This window comes from Theropithecus gelada, chromosome 19 (assembly GCF_003255815.1).
Source record: "Theropithecus gelada isolate Dixy chromosome 19, Tgel_1.0, whole genome shotgun sequence".
NCBI classification, from domain to species: domain Eukaryota; kingdom Metazoa; phylum Chordata; class Mammalia; order Primates; family Cercopithecidae; genus Theropithecus; species Theropithecus gelada.
In genome coordinates this window covers 35162304-35175669 of record NC_037687.1, presented here as the reverse complement: position 1 = coordinate 35175669, position 13366 = coordinate 35162304, and the positions used below count along the sequence as shown (strand labels likewise).

Genomic DNA, 13366 nt, shown 5'->3' with positions numbered 1-13366 from the left:
CCCAGGCTGGAGTGCAGTGGCGCGATCTCGGCTCACTGCAAGCTCCGCCTCTCAGGTTCACGCCATTCTCCTGCCTCAGCCTCCGAGTAGCTGGGACTACAGGCGCCCGCCACCACGCCCGGCTAGTTTTTTGTATTTTTAGTAGAGACGGGGTTTCACCATGTTAGCCAGGATGGTCTCGATCTCCTGACCTCGTGATCCACCCGCCTCGGCCTCCCAAAGTGCTGGGATTACAGGCTTGAGCCACCGCGCCCGGCCAGATTCTGATGTTATCGGTCTGACTCGCAACGCGCTCACCAGGACACTTCAGAGCTTCCCAAGTGCTTCACAGCCCAACCCTCCCACGTTTCCGGGTTGGGACCTCTTAGAAATTAGATTGGGAGAAGAAGGCTATCAAGCATTATCATGACCAATCACCCGCTTTCACGAGGAGGAATGGGCGGGACGCTGCGGCCCTCTCCGGAACGCCGTTTCCTTGGCGACGACGCAGCCGCGTCCCGCCTTTTAGGTGTGGCCGGCCTCTGTTTCTACGACAACGGAAACCCAAGCCTCCCGCTACACCGCTTTCTCCGCAGCGCCAAAGCGGGACAAGACGGGACTACGTTTCCCAGCAGTCCCCGCGCGGGTTCTTGCCTGCGCTTGCTGTGGCCTGGGTCCCTCAGTGCCGCGGCGGCCCGGAGGTGGCGGGAGGACGGCTCCGCGCTGCATGCGGGGCGGGGACCAGGGGACCCGTGCGGGCCGCCTCCAGCGAGTAAGTGGCATTCTGCGCGGACCCGCAACCTCGGCCTGCGAGGCGGGGACCTCCCGGCGCATAGCGCGGCCACCACCCCAGTCCCCTCTCCACCTCCGCGGGCGGGGCCCGGGGCAGAGGCTTGACGCCGCGCACTTCCGGTCCTCGCGCTCCGGGTCCGGACCGGCCACAGCAGTCGCGACCTTGAGTTCCGGGCGGGACGGGCTGCTGTAGTTCTGGCCCCCGCGTTTCCGTGCTGGGTGTCATTGAAGCCCGCGAGGGGAGGCTCCAGGCCCGGGACGCATCCTGGCGGCCTGCGACTCTCGGAGTCAAGCCCACCTACTAGCCGAGGCCGACGCCGGCCTCCCTACCGCCTCTGCCCCCGCATCTTGGCCTTTGCACTTGCTTTTCCCTTACCTTGTCACCAGACCGGTTTCATGCCCGCTCCTCACAGAGACCCGAAGAGTCCGCTGCCCCCCTCCCCGGCGCCCTCGCGCTGCTCCCTGTCTGATGTTCTTCACGTCTTTTTCTCTCTTAAATTGTCTCCTTGTTCATTTCTTCTTGTCTGCGGCCCCCTCCTTCACTCACTGTTAGAGCAGGATGCAGCACCGTTTGGCCCTGACACTGGATGTCCTGCGAGGGTTGAAACTTGCTAATCCTCGAGGGTGGAGGCACTGTGGGGAGGACAGGCACAGAACGGAGCTGTGCCTGCACTCAGAGGACATTTCTTCTGCTGTACAATGCGTGGTGCACTGTTCTTCCCATTGTGTGCGCAGTGTAGAATTGGACATAGGGGCTAGAGTCTGTGTCCCCTGGGACTGTCAGTGTGGGTGAGGTTGGTTTTTGGCTCAGAGAAGTGGAGCCACGCTGAGCTGGGCACTAGCCTGTGTCCTCCACACCTCAGAGCCACCAACGTTGACTTCTCTGCACATTCTGGTTTTGTTTTTTTTTTTAATTGTTGTTGTTGTTTTTGTTGTTTTGAGATGGAGTTTTGCTCTTATTGCCCAGGCTGGAGTGCAGTGGCGCGATCTCGGCTCACTGCAGTCTCCGCCTCCCGGGATCAAGCGATTCTTCAGCCTCAGCCTCCCGAGTAGCTGGGATTACAGGCATACACCACCGTGCCCAGCGGCTTCCCGTCACATTCTCTTGGGCAAATAAGACCTCACTGTGCCGTGTCCAACCTCCATGAGGATGTGGAACCTCAATAGCTTTCCTGTGTGTGCTGTCGCTCTGCAGTTCTGCAGGGTTCAGCCTTGGCCACGTTAACCTCTCAGTCCCCCTAAATTGGTAGCTCTGCATCCTGTTCCCAACACCAGAAGCCCTGAGGACAACTAGAAAGGCTGGGCGAGCACTCAGGTGCAAGCATGCTCACCTGGGGCAGATGGGAGATCACTGTCAGAACAGCCTGGGAGAGCTGTAATGCACCATCAAGGATGGGCTCCTGGGGCCTGGGACCCAGAGCCTTGATTGTGTTTGCTGTGCTCAGCCTCAGATCATGGGTCCCTGGCTGGAATGTCACCCACCTACAGGTGGGATAGTTGGACAGTGCATCCTGGGAGCAGACCGAGGAGATGAAGAGGCTCGGCCACGGCCCACGGCTCCCCCTGCTGTGTCTGCTGCTGGGAGGCAGGCTCTTGTCGCAGCAGAGGAGCCACCCATGGGGGCATCTGGGGACCAATCCGAAGATGCTCTTAGCACATGGCCAGCAGGCGCCCCTCAGCCCCCACCTCTCACGAGTTCAGGGTCCCTTTCTGCCAAGTGGGGACTGCTGGCTCTTCAGGACAACCCAGCTTCCCCAACCCTCTGTTCAGACACTGAGCAGTCCTCTGACTCCCCATCACTAGGGATCAGGAGAGCCCCACACAACACAGCCATTCTGTCGAGGGTGCTAGATCAGTCTCTATTAGTTTCTATGCTGCTGTAACACACTACCACAAACTGGGCAGTTTAAAACAACAGAAAGTTATTCTCCGAGTCCTGGAAGCCAGAAGTCTGAAATGAAGGTGTCGGCAGGACTGTGCTCTCTGACGGCTCCGGGTGGGGGTCTTTCCTTGCCTCTTCTGGCTCCTGGCGGCTCCCGGTGTTCCTTGGAGTGTGGCTGCATCACTCCAATATCAACCTTCATCTTCACATGGCCTCCTCTTCTCCCTGTCAGAACTCCCTTTGCCTCCTTCAGAAGGACACCTGTCATTGGAGTTAGGACACACCCAGGTTATTCAGAGTGATCTCATCACAAGATCCTTACTTATGTCTGCAAAGACCTAATAAGGTCACATTCTGAGAGTTCCAGGGTTAGGGCGTTGGACGTATCTTTTGCAGGGTGAGGGACATCTTTCAACCTATTACAGCCTCCTTCAGTGGAAGCTGCCGGTCCTGGGTGACCTCATGTGCCCATCCATTCTTGGGCCTGTCCATTGATTCCATGGTGACCAATTGTCCCTGTTTAGCCAGGCTGCCCAGGTATGGTCTTTCACCTGTGAAGTCCTCAGCCCCTACCTCCCTAGAGTTCTAGGAAGTCATGCTGAGTGCTGATCCTTGCCCTGCTCATGCCACCAGCTGTTGTACAGACTGTGACATGAAGCCGGCAGCCTTGGAGCTAATAGCAAGGCAGGTGGCCAGGTCCCTCCATCCCTGACACTTGGGTCCCGGTGGCGAGGAGTTATGTCAGAGAGGTCCAGATCCTGACTGTGGGGCTTCTGGGATGGCACATTGTGAAAGCGGGGCCCCTGATCTCCTGTTGCTCAGCATCCATAGTGGCATGCTCCCTCCGCCGTGTAAGGGGCTGGAGTCCACATTGGTACCCCCATCAGAGTTTATGGCTGGGAAGTTCCTGGCCCTGTGTGTGGGGACCTCAGATCCCAGCCTGGCAATGACCCTGGACCGACCCCCTTAGCAGTGGGTCCTGGTGGCTTTCTCAGGAGCTCTTCAGTGAGCCTGGCCTCTCAGAGGCAGACTAGGGAACACTACAAAACCTGCAGTGCTCAGACAGAGGCTTGAGAGAGTGTGGGGAGGTGGGCAGGATGGGCCTGCCCCAAATAGCCAGGTCCATGGCCAGCAGACGGACTCGAGAGAGAAGCCTACACCTGTGAGAGACAGACGCCAGATACTGGGGATGGTGGTTGGGAGCCAGCGGGCAGCCTGGGTGTGGACAGAGCTCCATGGTCAGACAGACCAGAATGTGTGTCTCCATGTCCTGCGTCCTTCCCTCAGTCTCCTCCCTCCCAAGTCACAACTTCCCATCTGGTGGCAGCAATGCCCTTGGGCATGTGCCCTTGTAAGGAATTGCCCTGTGCCCTGAATATCATTCCCAGCGAGCATGTCCAGTTTCTAATGAAGAGTTTTCTTTGCTTTCTTTGCTTTCTTTTTTTGAGATGTGGTCTCACTGTGTTGCCCAGGCTGGCGTGCAGTAGTGCGATCTTAGCTCACTGCAGCCTCGATCTCCCAAGCTCAAGCGATCCTCCCACCTTAGCCTTCTGGTAGCTGGGGCTACAGGCATGCACCACCACACCCAGATAGTTTTTTTTTTTTTTTTCCTTTTTCTTTTTCTTTTTTTTTGAGACAGATCCTCACTCTGTCGCCCAGGCTGGAGTGCAGTGGCGCGATCTCGGCTCACTGCAAGCTCCCTCTCCCCGATTCAAGTGATTCTCCTGCCTCAGCCTCCTGAGTAGCTGGGATTACAGGCGCGCACCACCTTGCCTGGCTAATTTTTTGTATTTTTAGTAGAGATGGGGTTTCACCGTCTTAGCTAGGCTGCTCTCGATCTCCTGACCTCAGGATCCATGCGCCTTGGCCTCCCAAAGTGTTGGGATTACAGACGTGAGCCACCACATCCGGCCATTTTTTTTCTTTTTTTCTTTTTTTTTTAAGACAGAGTCTTGCTCTGTCGCCCAGGCTGGAGTGCAGTGGCGCAATCTCGGCTCACTGCAAGCTCCACCTCCCAGGTTCACACCATTCTCCTGCCTCACCCTCCCAAGTAGCTGGGACTACAGGCGCAACCACGCCAGGCTAATTTTTTGTATTTTTTTAGTAGGGACAGGGTTTCACTGTGTTAGCCAGGATGGTCTCCATCTCCTGACCTCGTGATCCGCCCGCCTCGGCCTTCCAAAGTGCTGGGATTACAGGCGTGAGCCACCGCGCTCGGCCAGGAACTTGTTTTTCTCAATACAGATGTATTGTTTAAAAGAAACCACCTTCGGCCTGGCGCGGTGGCTTGTGCCTGTAATCCCAGCACCTTTGGGAAGCCCAGGGGCGGATCGCATGAGGCCAGGAGTTTGAGACCAGCCAGGCCAACACGGTGAAACCTTGTCTCTACTGAAAATACAAAAATTAGATGGGCGTGGGGGGCGGGCATCTGTAATCCCAGCTTCTCGCCAGGCTGAGGCAGGAGAATTGCTTGAACCCGGGAGGCGGAAGTTGCAGTGAGCTGAGATCCTGCCACTGGTTTCCAGCCTGGGCGACAAAGGGAGACTCCGTCTCAAGAAAACAAAACAAAACAAAAAGATATAAATCATGTAACAAATGAATCATTTTACAATTCAGGTTGGGTTTTAGTATATATATATCTAATATATGTATTTACATTCTATATATATACTCAATATATATGTAATTGTGTGTGTGTGTGTGTGTGTATATATATATATTTTGAGACGGAGTCTTGCTCTGTCACCCAGGCTGGAGTGCAGTGGTGCAATCTCGGCTCATTGCAAGCTCCGCCTCCCAGGTTCACGCCATTCTCCTGCCTCAGCCTCCCGAGCAGCTGGGACTATAGGCACCGCCACCAGGTCCGGCTAATTTTTTGTACTTTTAGTAGAGACGGGGTTTCACCTTGTTAGCCTGGATAGTCTCGATCTCCTGACTTCGTGATCCACCAGCCTCGGCCTCCGAAAGTGCTGGGATTACAAGCGTGAGCCACCATGCCCGGCTATATATATGTATACATATGTGTGTGTGTGTGTGTGTATATATATATATATTTCTTTTTAGACAGATTGTCGCTCTGTTGCCCAGGCTGGAGTGCAGTGGTGTGATCTCGGCTCAATGCACCCTTCTCCTCCCAGGTTCAAGCGATTCTCCTGCCTCAGCCTCTCAAGTAGCTGGGATTACAGGCACCTGCCACCATGCCTGGCTAACTTTCGTATTTTTAGTGAGAAGGGGTTTCGCCATGTTGACCAGGCTGGTCTCGAACCCCTGACCTCAAGTAATCCATCCACCTCAGCCTCCCAAAGTGTTGGGATTACAGGCGTGAGCTACTTGCCCGGCCATGTTTTCGTGTGTACATATATATATATATGTATATATATACAGACACACACACACACATATATATGTTTTTTGTTTTTTGTTTTTTTGAGATGGAGTCTTGCTCAGTCACCCAGGCTGGAATGCAGTGGTGCAATCTTGGCTCACTGCAGCCTCCACTTCCCAGGTTTCAGCGATTCTCTGCCTCAGTCTCCCAAGTAGCTGGGACTACAGGAATGTGCCACCACACCCGGCTAATTTTTGTATTTTTAGCAGAGATGGAGTTTCCACATTTTGGCCAGGCTGGTCTCGACCTGGCCTCAAGTAATCTTCCTACCTTGGCCTCCCAAAGTGCGGGGACTACAAGTGTGAGCCACTGCCTGGCCAGGTTTTAGTAGATTGTTTAGGTTTTAATATATTCACTATGTTGTGCAACCATCACCACTATAATTTCCAGAACATTTTAATTACACTAAAACAAAACTTGATATCCATAAAGCAATTACTCCCCATTCTTTTTCCCCTCAGCCCCTGGCGACCACTAATCTCCTTTCTGTCTCTATGGATTTCCCTATTCTGGATATGTCATATAAATGGAATTATGTAATATGTGGTCTTTTGGGACTCACTTCTACTTCCCATGTTTTCTAAAGTCCATGTTGCAGTACGTGTTAGTACGCATCCCTTTTTATGGCTGAATAATATCCCATTCTATGGATATACCACATTTTATTTGTGCATTTGTCATTTTATATACTTGGCTTGTTTCCCCATTTTGGCTACTGTGAACAGTGCTGTTGTGAACATCTGTCAGCCAGTGTTTGTTGAATGCCTGTGTTCCTTTTTCTTGGGCGGATACCTCAGGGTGGAATTGCTGGGGGTGCGGTAGCTCCATCTTTACCTTTCTGTGGAACTGAAGGTTTCCACGGCAGCTGCACTGTCTGGATCCCCACCAGCCAGGTCGGAGCGTGTTCTCTGCTTTCCTCTTTTTTGCCAGGTCTTCTGGTCTTCAGGGCAAACACTGAGCGTGGTTAGTGCCAGCTGAGGCCAGTCAGCTCACCTGCAGTTGGGGAGCCCCAAGACAGATCTTACTGCCAGCAGCTTTGCCAGTCCTGGTGTGTGAGTGGTGCTTTTTGAAATCTGGACCTCCCCCCGACACCCCAGCTCATTTACTTTATTCACACAGTGAGTCCATACTCCACATTCTGGAGAGGCTTCCCTTGTCTCGCTGTGGGGGCCTGGGAGAACCCCATCCGGACTCAGGGAGCCCAGCTCCCTCTACTCTGGTGTCTGTTGTGGGTTAGATTCACGTCCACCTGCTGTTGGGACGGTCAGTGCCCATGGGCAGGTGGGGCCCATGGCTGGTTGCCTCCCCATGTGCCCATATCATTCCCCATCCTGTTCTTGGGAAGCTGCATGGTCAAGACCTGAGGGCAGAAGGGACAGAAAGAGAATAACAAGCTACATCAGCAGCCAGCCAACCCCTCACCTGGAAGGAGGAGCCTCAGACTCAGATCCACGAGTGTTTGGGAAGAGGATGTTTGTAACTGAGTGTCCGTTCTCTCTCACACCCTTCCACCTGCGTGGGAGGTGACAGGTCACCCTGTGCACAGTCCAGGCCACAGGGCAAAGCATGCTGGTGTTCAGCACCACCCAGACGTACTCCTACTCAGAGAAGTCCCTTACTTCCGGGCATGCCTCCTGGAGTCGCAAGCTCCAGCTGGCTAATTTGATAGGTGGAGAGACGAAGGCACCAAGTGGCAGAGCCCACAGTGGGGGGAAGGTGATAGATTTTCTCTAAATTAGACCTGACTAGTGCCACTCTTGAAGGAGGAAGATCGAGGAAGGATCAGCGCCTTTGTGAGTCTGCATCTGGCTCCAGAACTCTCAGGAAAACCCAGACCCTGAGTGGCTTTAAGGTGCAGAGAGGGAGGGGCAGCCTCACCTTTCCTGTCTCACACAGGCCTGGAGGGGACAGGAGGGTTGTGCAGTGATCACATGTGTGACAAGTGAGGCTGAGAAACCTCACATCACACCAGAGTCCCTTTGTCCTTACTGTCACCCTGGTTTATTAGCAAATGCCTGGCCTGGAACCAGTACCTGCTGAACCCTTGCACTGGGCCTTTCTGCTCTCCAGCTCAGGCCAGCAGCCTCCCATAGAGCAGAGCAGGAACGGGGCCTGGCTGCTGCGAAAGCCCTTCGTGACCTGCAGAACTTGTCCAACTCTGCATTTTTGTCTTTAACCAGTTCGGTATGTTTAATTTCCACTCAAAAACATTCATCCCCAGAGTGCTGGCCATCAGTGCATTTCTGTCATTGTGGTCATGATGTCCCAGAACGAAATAACCCCCCAGGGACAACTGGCAGCAGCTTCCTTTGGAGAACTGCGGCCAGTCGCCCTGAGGTGTCCTTGGCTGAAAAGTCAACATGTAGAGTTTTGGTTAAATGCTTCGTGAGTCTTTTTAGTTCCTGGTCATGTTATTTCAGGCCACCAGGTGGCCCAAGGCAACTGCCTGTTAGACATTTGCAAAACAGAAAAAGTGACATCAGGTCAAGGACGTCTCACTAAATACTTAGATTTCGGAGACATTTATTTATTTATTTGTTTGTTTGTTTGTTTGTTTGTTTGAGATGGAGTCTCACTCAGCCGCCCAGGCTGGAGTGCAGTGGCGTCATCTTGGCTCACTGCAACCTCTGCCTCCCGAGTTCAAGCGATTCTTCTGCCTCAGCCTCCACACCCGGCCCTCTGAGACATTTAATAAATGGATATCGACTGGGTGCGGTGGCTCACGCCTGTAATCCCAGCATTTGGGAAGGCCAAGATGGGTGGATCACCTGAAGTCAGAGTTTGAGACCAGCTCGGTCAACATGGTAAAACGCCAGCTCTACTAAAAAAAAAAAAATGCAAAAATTAGCCGGGCTTGGTGGCGGATGCCTATAATCCCAGCTACTCGGGAGGCTTAGGCAGGAGAATTGCTTGAACCCAGGAGGCGAAGATTGCAGTGAGCCAAGATCGTGCCACTTCACTCCAGCCTGGGCAACATGAAACCCTGTCTCTAAATAAATAAAAATAAATAAGTAAACAAACAAATAAATAAATCAAGGGATATCTGGCCGGGCACAGTGGCTCATGCCTGTAATCCCAGCACTTTGGGAGGCTGAGGTGGTCAGATAACAAGGTCAGGAGTTCAAGACCAGCCTGGCCAACATGGTGAAACCCTGTATCTACTAAAAACACAAAGATTAGCCTGGCGTGGTGGTGGGCACCTGTAATCCCAGCTACTCAGGAGGCTGAGGCAGGAGAATTGCTTGAACCCGGCAGGCGGAGGTTGCAGTGAGCTGAGATCATGCCACTGCACTGCAGCCTGGGTGACGGAGACTCCGTCTCAAAAAAAAAAAATAAATAAAAATAAATAAATAAAATAAGGGGATATCTGCTTTCCACAGAAAAAGGAATACAGGACAAAGGAGAAGAATCTGAGCTCCTGTGCTCAATGAAGCAGTGATTTAGAAGGTGCCACAAGTGTGTCCATCTTGTGCTCTGCATGTGACGTTAGCCATCCGGGATTCATAGTCCAAAGGCTGCACTGGACAGATCCATCTTTGTTCTGGAAACAATAAGATCTAGGGAGGGGACAGGAGGATAGTGCGGTTATCACTCGTGTGAGGCTGAGAAACTTCACATCACAACACAGTGAGGAAAATTCCCTTTTTTTTTTTTTTCTGAGACGGTGTCTCGCTCTGTCGCCCAGGCTGGAGTGCAGTGGCACGATCATGGCTCACTGCAAGCTCTGCCTCCCAGGTTCACACCATTCTCCTGCCTCAGCCTCCCGAGTAGCTGGGACTACAGGCGCCTGCCACCACGCCTGGCTAATTTTTTGAGACGGGGTTTCACCGTGTTAGCCAGGATGGTCTCGATCTCCTGACCTCGTGATCCGCCTGCCTTGGCCTCCCAAAGTGCTAGGATTACAGGCGTGAGCCACTGTGCCCGGCCCCTCCCTCCCTCCTTTCCTTCCTTCCTTCCTTTCTTCTTTCTCTTTCCCTTTTTTTTTTTTGACGGAGTTTCGCTTTGGCTAGAGTGCAGTGGTGCAATCTTGGCTCACTGCAACCTCCACCTTCCGGGTTCAAGTGATTCTCTTGCCTCAGCCTCCTGAGTAGCTGGGATTACAGGCGTGCACCACCACGCCTGGCTAATTTTGTATTTTTAGTAGAGACGGGGTTTCTCCATGTTGGTCAGGCTGGTCTCAAACTCCTGACCTCAGGAGATCCACCTGCCTCAGCCTCCCAAGGTGCTGGGATTGCAGGCGTGAGCCACTGTGCCCGGCTGTCCTTGTTTTCACTTGCTCTTCAATTGCTTGCTTAGGAAATGAATATGTATATATGCACGTGTGTGTATCTCGGCAAAGCCCCCTGTTGTAGGCAGGATAAGGGCCCCCTGAAAGATGTGACGTCCTGGTCCCTAGAACCTGTGAATATGTTACTTCCCAAGGCAAAAGAACTGAGTGTGGTGAGGTTTTGGATCCTGAGATGGGGGGGATTCCTGGATTATATGTGGTTGGCCCAGTGTGATCACAAGAGGCAGAAGGGTCAGAGTCCTGTAAGGAGTATAAGGAGATTTGACGACAAACCCAGAGAGATGAAGATGTCTTACTGCTGGCTTGAAGATGGAAGAAAGAAAAGTAGGTGGCATCTAGAAGCTGGAAATTGTCCTCAAACATCCTCCCCAAGAGCCTCAGGAAGGAACCCACACTACTGAAACCTTCCCTTAGGACTTCTGACCTCCAGAACTGTGAGATAACACGTTTGCATTGTCTCAAGCCACTATGGGGGTGGCAGTTTGTTAAAGCGCAGTAGGTAACTAATGTAGCCACAGCAGAATTTTAAAATAGTAATAGCAGGCACTAGGCCTTGCTAATGTCCACACTTGCTGGAATGATCTGGGTTGCCTGTCTCCCTACTCAGCTGTTTATACTTACTGTTATCATACCCATTTTGTAGATGAGGCTGCCAGGCTTGAGAGAACCACCATTACCTGGTTGAAGAGGGGAGGGGCAGCTCGCATTGGCCTCTGCAGCGTGGATCTCCCGGCCAGGCTCTCAGCTGTCAGGTGAGTCCACCTCACACCTCCCAGAAGACATGGACAATGGCAGTGAATGGAGCCAGGAGGACCCGGAGTGTGGGCTTGCCACTGAGAAGCTGAGGCCAGGAGTAAGTGAGATTTTGGGGAGCTGGCAGCTGAGCAACAGGGGAGTCCCTGTTGCTTGGGGAAGGGGGACCAGGGAGGGCCTTAGCCAGAGGCACAGTGTTTTGGGAGCTAGTGTTGGGGAGGAGCAGAGATGCGGGCAGGGAGAGCCTGGGAAGCTGTTCTCTGGGGTCTGGGTGGTGACAGTTTGAAGAGGGGCAGGAGGCCCTGCCTATATCACTCCATTTCCCCTTTCGCATCTGCAGAGAGCTGGGGGCCGCCCAGTAGGTGCCAGCTGTGGGATGGTCGCTCTTTGGCCCAGTTCTCCACTTCTCTTCTCCTGGGAACCGCAAACCTCCATTTCTTCTCTGCTCTTCCAGATCCTACAACCAGAACTCTGTGCCCCAGGATGGAGGCTCTGGCCCAGAAGGCTGGGCAGGGAGGAATCTCCACGGCCGATGCCCGGGGTGCCTCTGGGGCCTGGGAGAAGAGGCCCGAGGAGCCGAGGCCCCTCGAACAGGACCGAGCTGGGAGCCGCCCCACTCAAAAGGGGGACCTGCGTGGAGGGATGGCGGATGGTAGGACGACTCCCCCAGGCGGGGGCTCCCAGGGCTGCAACCTCAGGGTGAGCCCGGGCTCGGGGACCCGGCACAGCGCGGGGACCAGACCCCTCGTGCGGGAGCCGCGCAGCCCCACCTCTTCTCAGGACCCTGAGCTAGTTACCCGCGAGGGGCTGCAGGCCGGGGAGGACCCCTGTGGGAGCCTGGCGCGTGGCAGGGACTGTAGCAGGAACTCCTGCCTGGCGCAGCATCGCGGGGTGCCCGCTGGGGAGACGCCACCCGTGTGTGACCCCTGTCCGGAGCGGCTCCAGAACTGCCCCCGGACTCAACTGTGTGAGGTCCACACGGACTGTTGGCCGTGCCAACTGGGGACGGGCGCTCCGACCTGCCCGAGGACCCCAAAGCCGACCTCCCGCGGGAGGAGCCCCTCGGTGGAGCAGCCCCAGGCTTGCGCGTGCGGAGAGGCCTTTGCGTGGAGGGCCCTGCGGATCCCCCAGGAGCGGCTACAGGCGATGGAGGAGCCCCGTCCGTGTGCCCGGTGCGGGAAGCGCTTCCGCCCCAACCAGCAGCAGCAGACGGGCAAGGGCCCCCCAGTGTGTCCTGAGTGCGGCCAAACCTCGCGACCTCGCCCGGGTGTCCCCAACCCCCCGGCCCAGCGGCTGTACGCTTGCGACGAGTGCGGCAAGGCCTTCACGCGCACCTCCAGCCTGCTGCAGCACCAGCGCATCCACACGGGCGAACGGCCCTACGAGTGTGCCGAGTGCGGCAAGGCCTTCGTGCGCTGCTCCGGCCTGTACCGCCACCAGAAGACGCACTCGGCCGAGCGCCACCGCCGTGGCCCAGTCCTGGCCCGGCGCGCCTTCCGGCTGGGGTGCCCGCCCTGCGGGGACTGCGGCGAGCGGAGTCCCCGACGGGCGTCGGGAGCCGGGGAGAAGCCGTACGAGTGCGCCGACTGCGCCAAGGCCTTCGGGCTGTTGTCGCACCTCGTGGAGCACAGGCGTGTGCACACCGGCGAGAAGCCCTACGCTTGCCCCGAGTGCGGCAAGGCCTTCAACCAGCGCTCGAACCTGAGCCGGCACCAGCGCACGCACAGCAGCGCCAAGCCCTACGCGTGCCCACTGTGCGAAAAGGCCTTCAAGGGCCGCTCGGGCCTGGTGCAACACCAACGCGCGCACACCGGCGAGCGGCCCTACGGCTGCCCCGAGTGCGGCAAGACCTTCCGCGGCTGCTCCGAGCTGCGCCAGCACGAGCGCCTGCATTCGGGCGAGAAGCCCTATATCTGCCGCGACTGCGGCAAAGCCTTCGTGCGCAACTGCAGCCTGGTGCGCCACCTGCGAACGCACACGGGCGAGCGGCCCTACGCGTGCGGGGAGTGCGGCCGCGCCTTCAGCCAACGCTCCAACCTCAACGAGCACCAGAAGCGGCACGCGGGCCGCGCCGCGCCTTGACCACCGGGAGCCGACGCATCGCCCAAGCGAACCCTGCGTCGAGGAGGGGCCTTTGTCCCGGAAAACCCACTGTTTGTAACCTTGATTAAACTTCACTTTGTACACATGGCGTCCACAGGCTTCCACTAACTCGAGTTTTATTTGACCTTTTCTAACAGGGCACACAGCATCTGGTTGCAGGCATACGCAGTAATAATCTCGAGTG

General features: G+C 55.4%; 1 protein-coding gene across 2 annotated transcripts; it reads left to right on the top strand.

Annotated features, from left to right (window-relative positions):
* Positions 1-639: 639 nt before the first annotated feature.
* On the top strand, positions 640-13266 carry ZNF837 (zinc finger protein 837). Of its 2 annotated transcripts, none has more exons than XM_025368891.1 (3): positions 640-751; positions 10970-11078; positions 11534-13266. In XM_025368891.1, the coding sequence occupies exon 3, from the start codon at positions 11563-11565 to the stop codon at positions 13159-13161; it is 1599 nt and encodes a 532-aa protein (XP_025224676.1). In that variant the 5' UTR covers positions 640-751; positions 10970-11078; positions 11534-11562; the 3' UTR covers positions 13162-13266. The 2 variants fall into 2 exon arrangements, with proteins under 2 accessions (XP_025224676.1, XP_025224675.1); XM_025368890.1 differs by having other exon boundaries at positions 10970-11179.
* Positions 13267-13366: the final 100 nt, after the last annotated feature.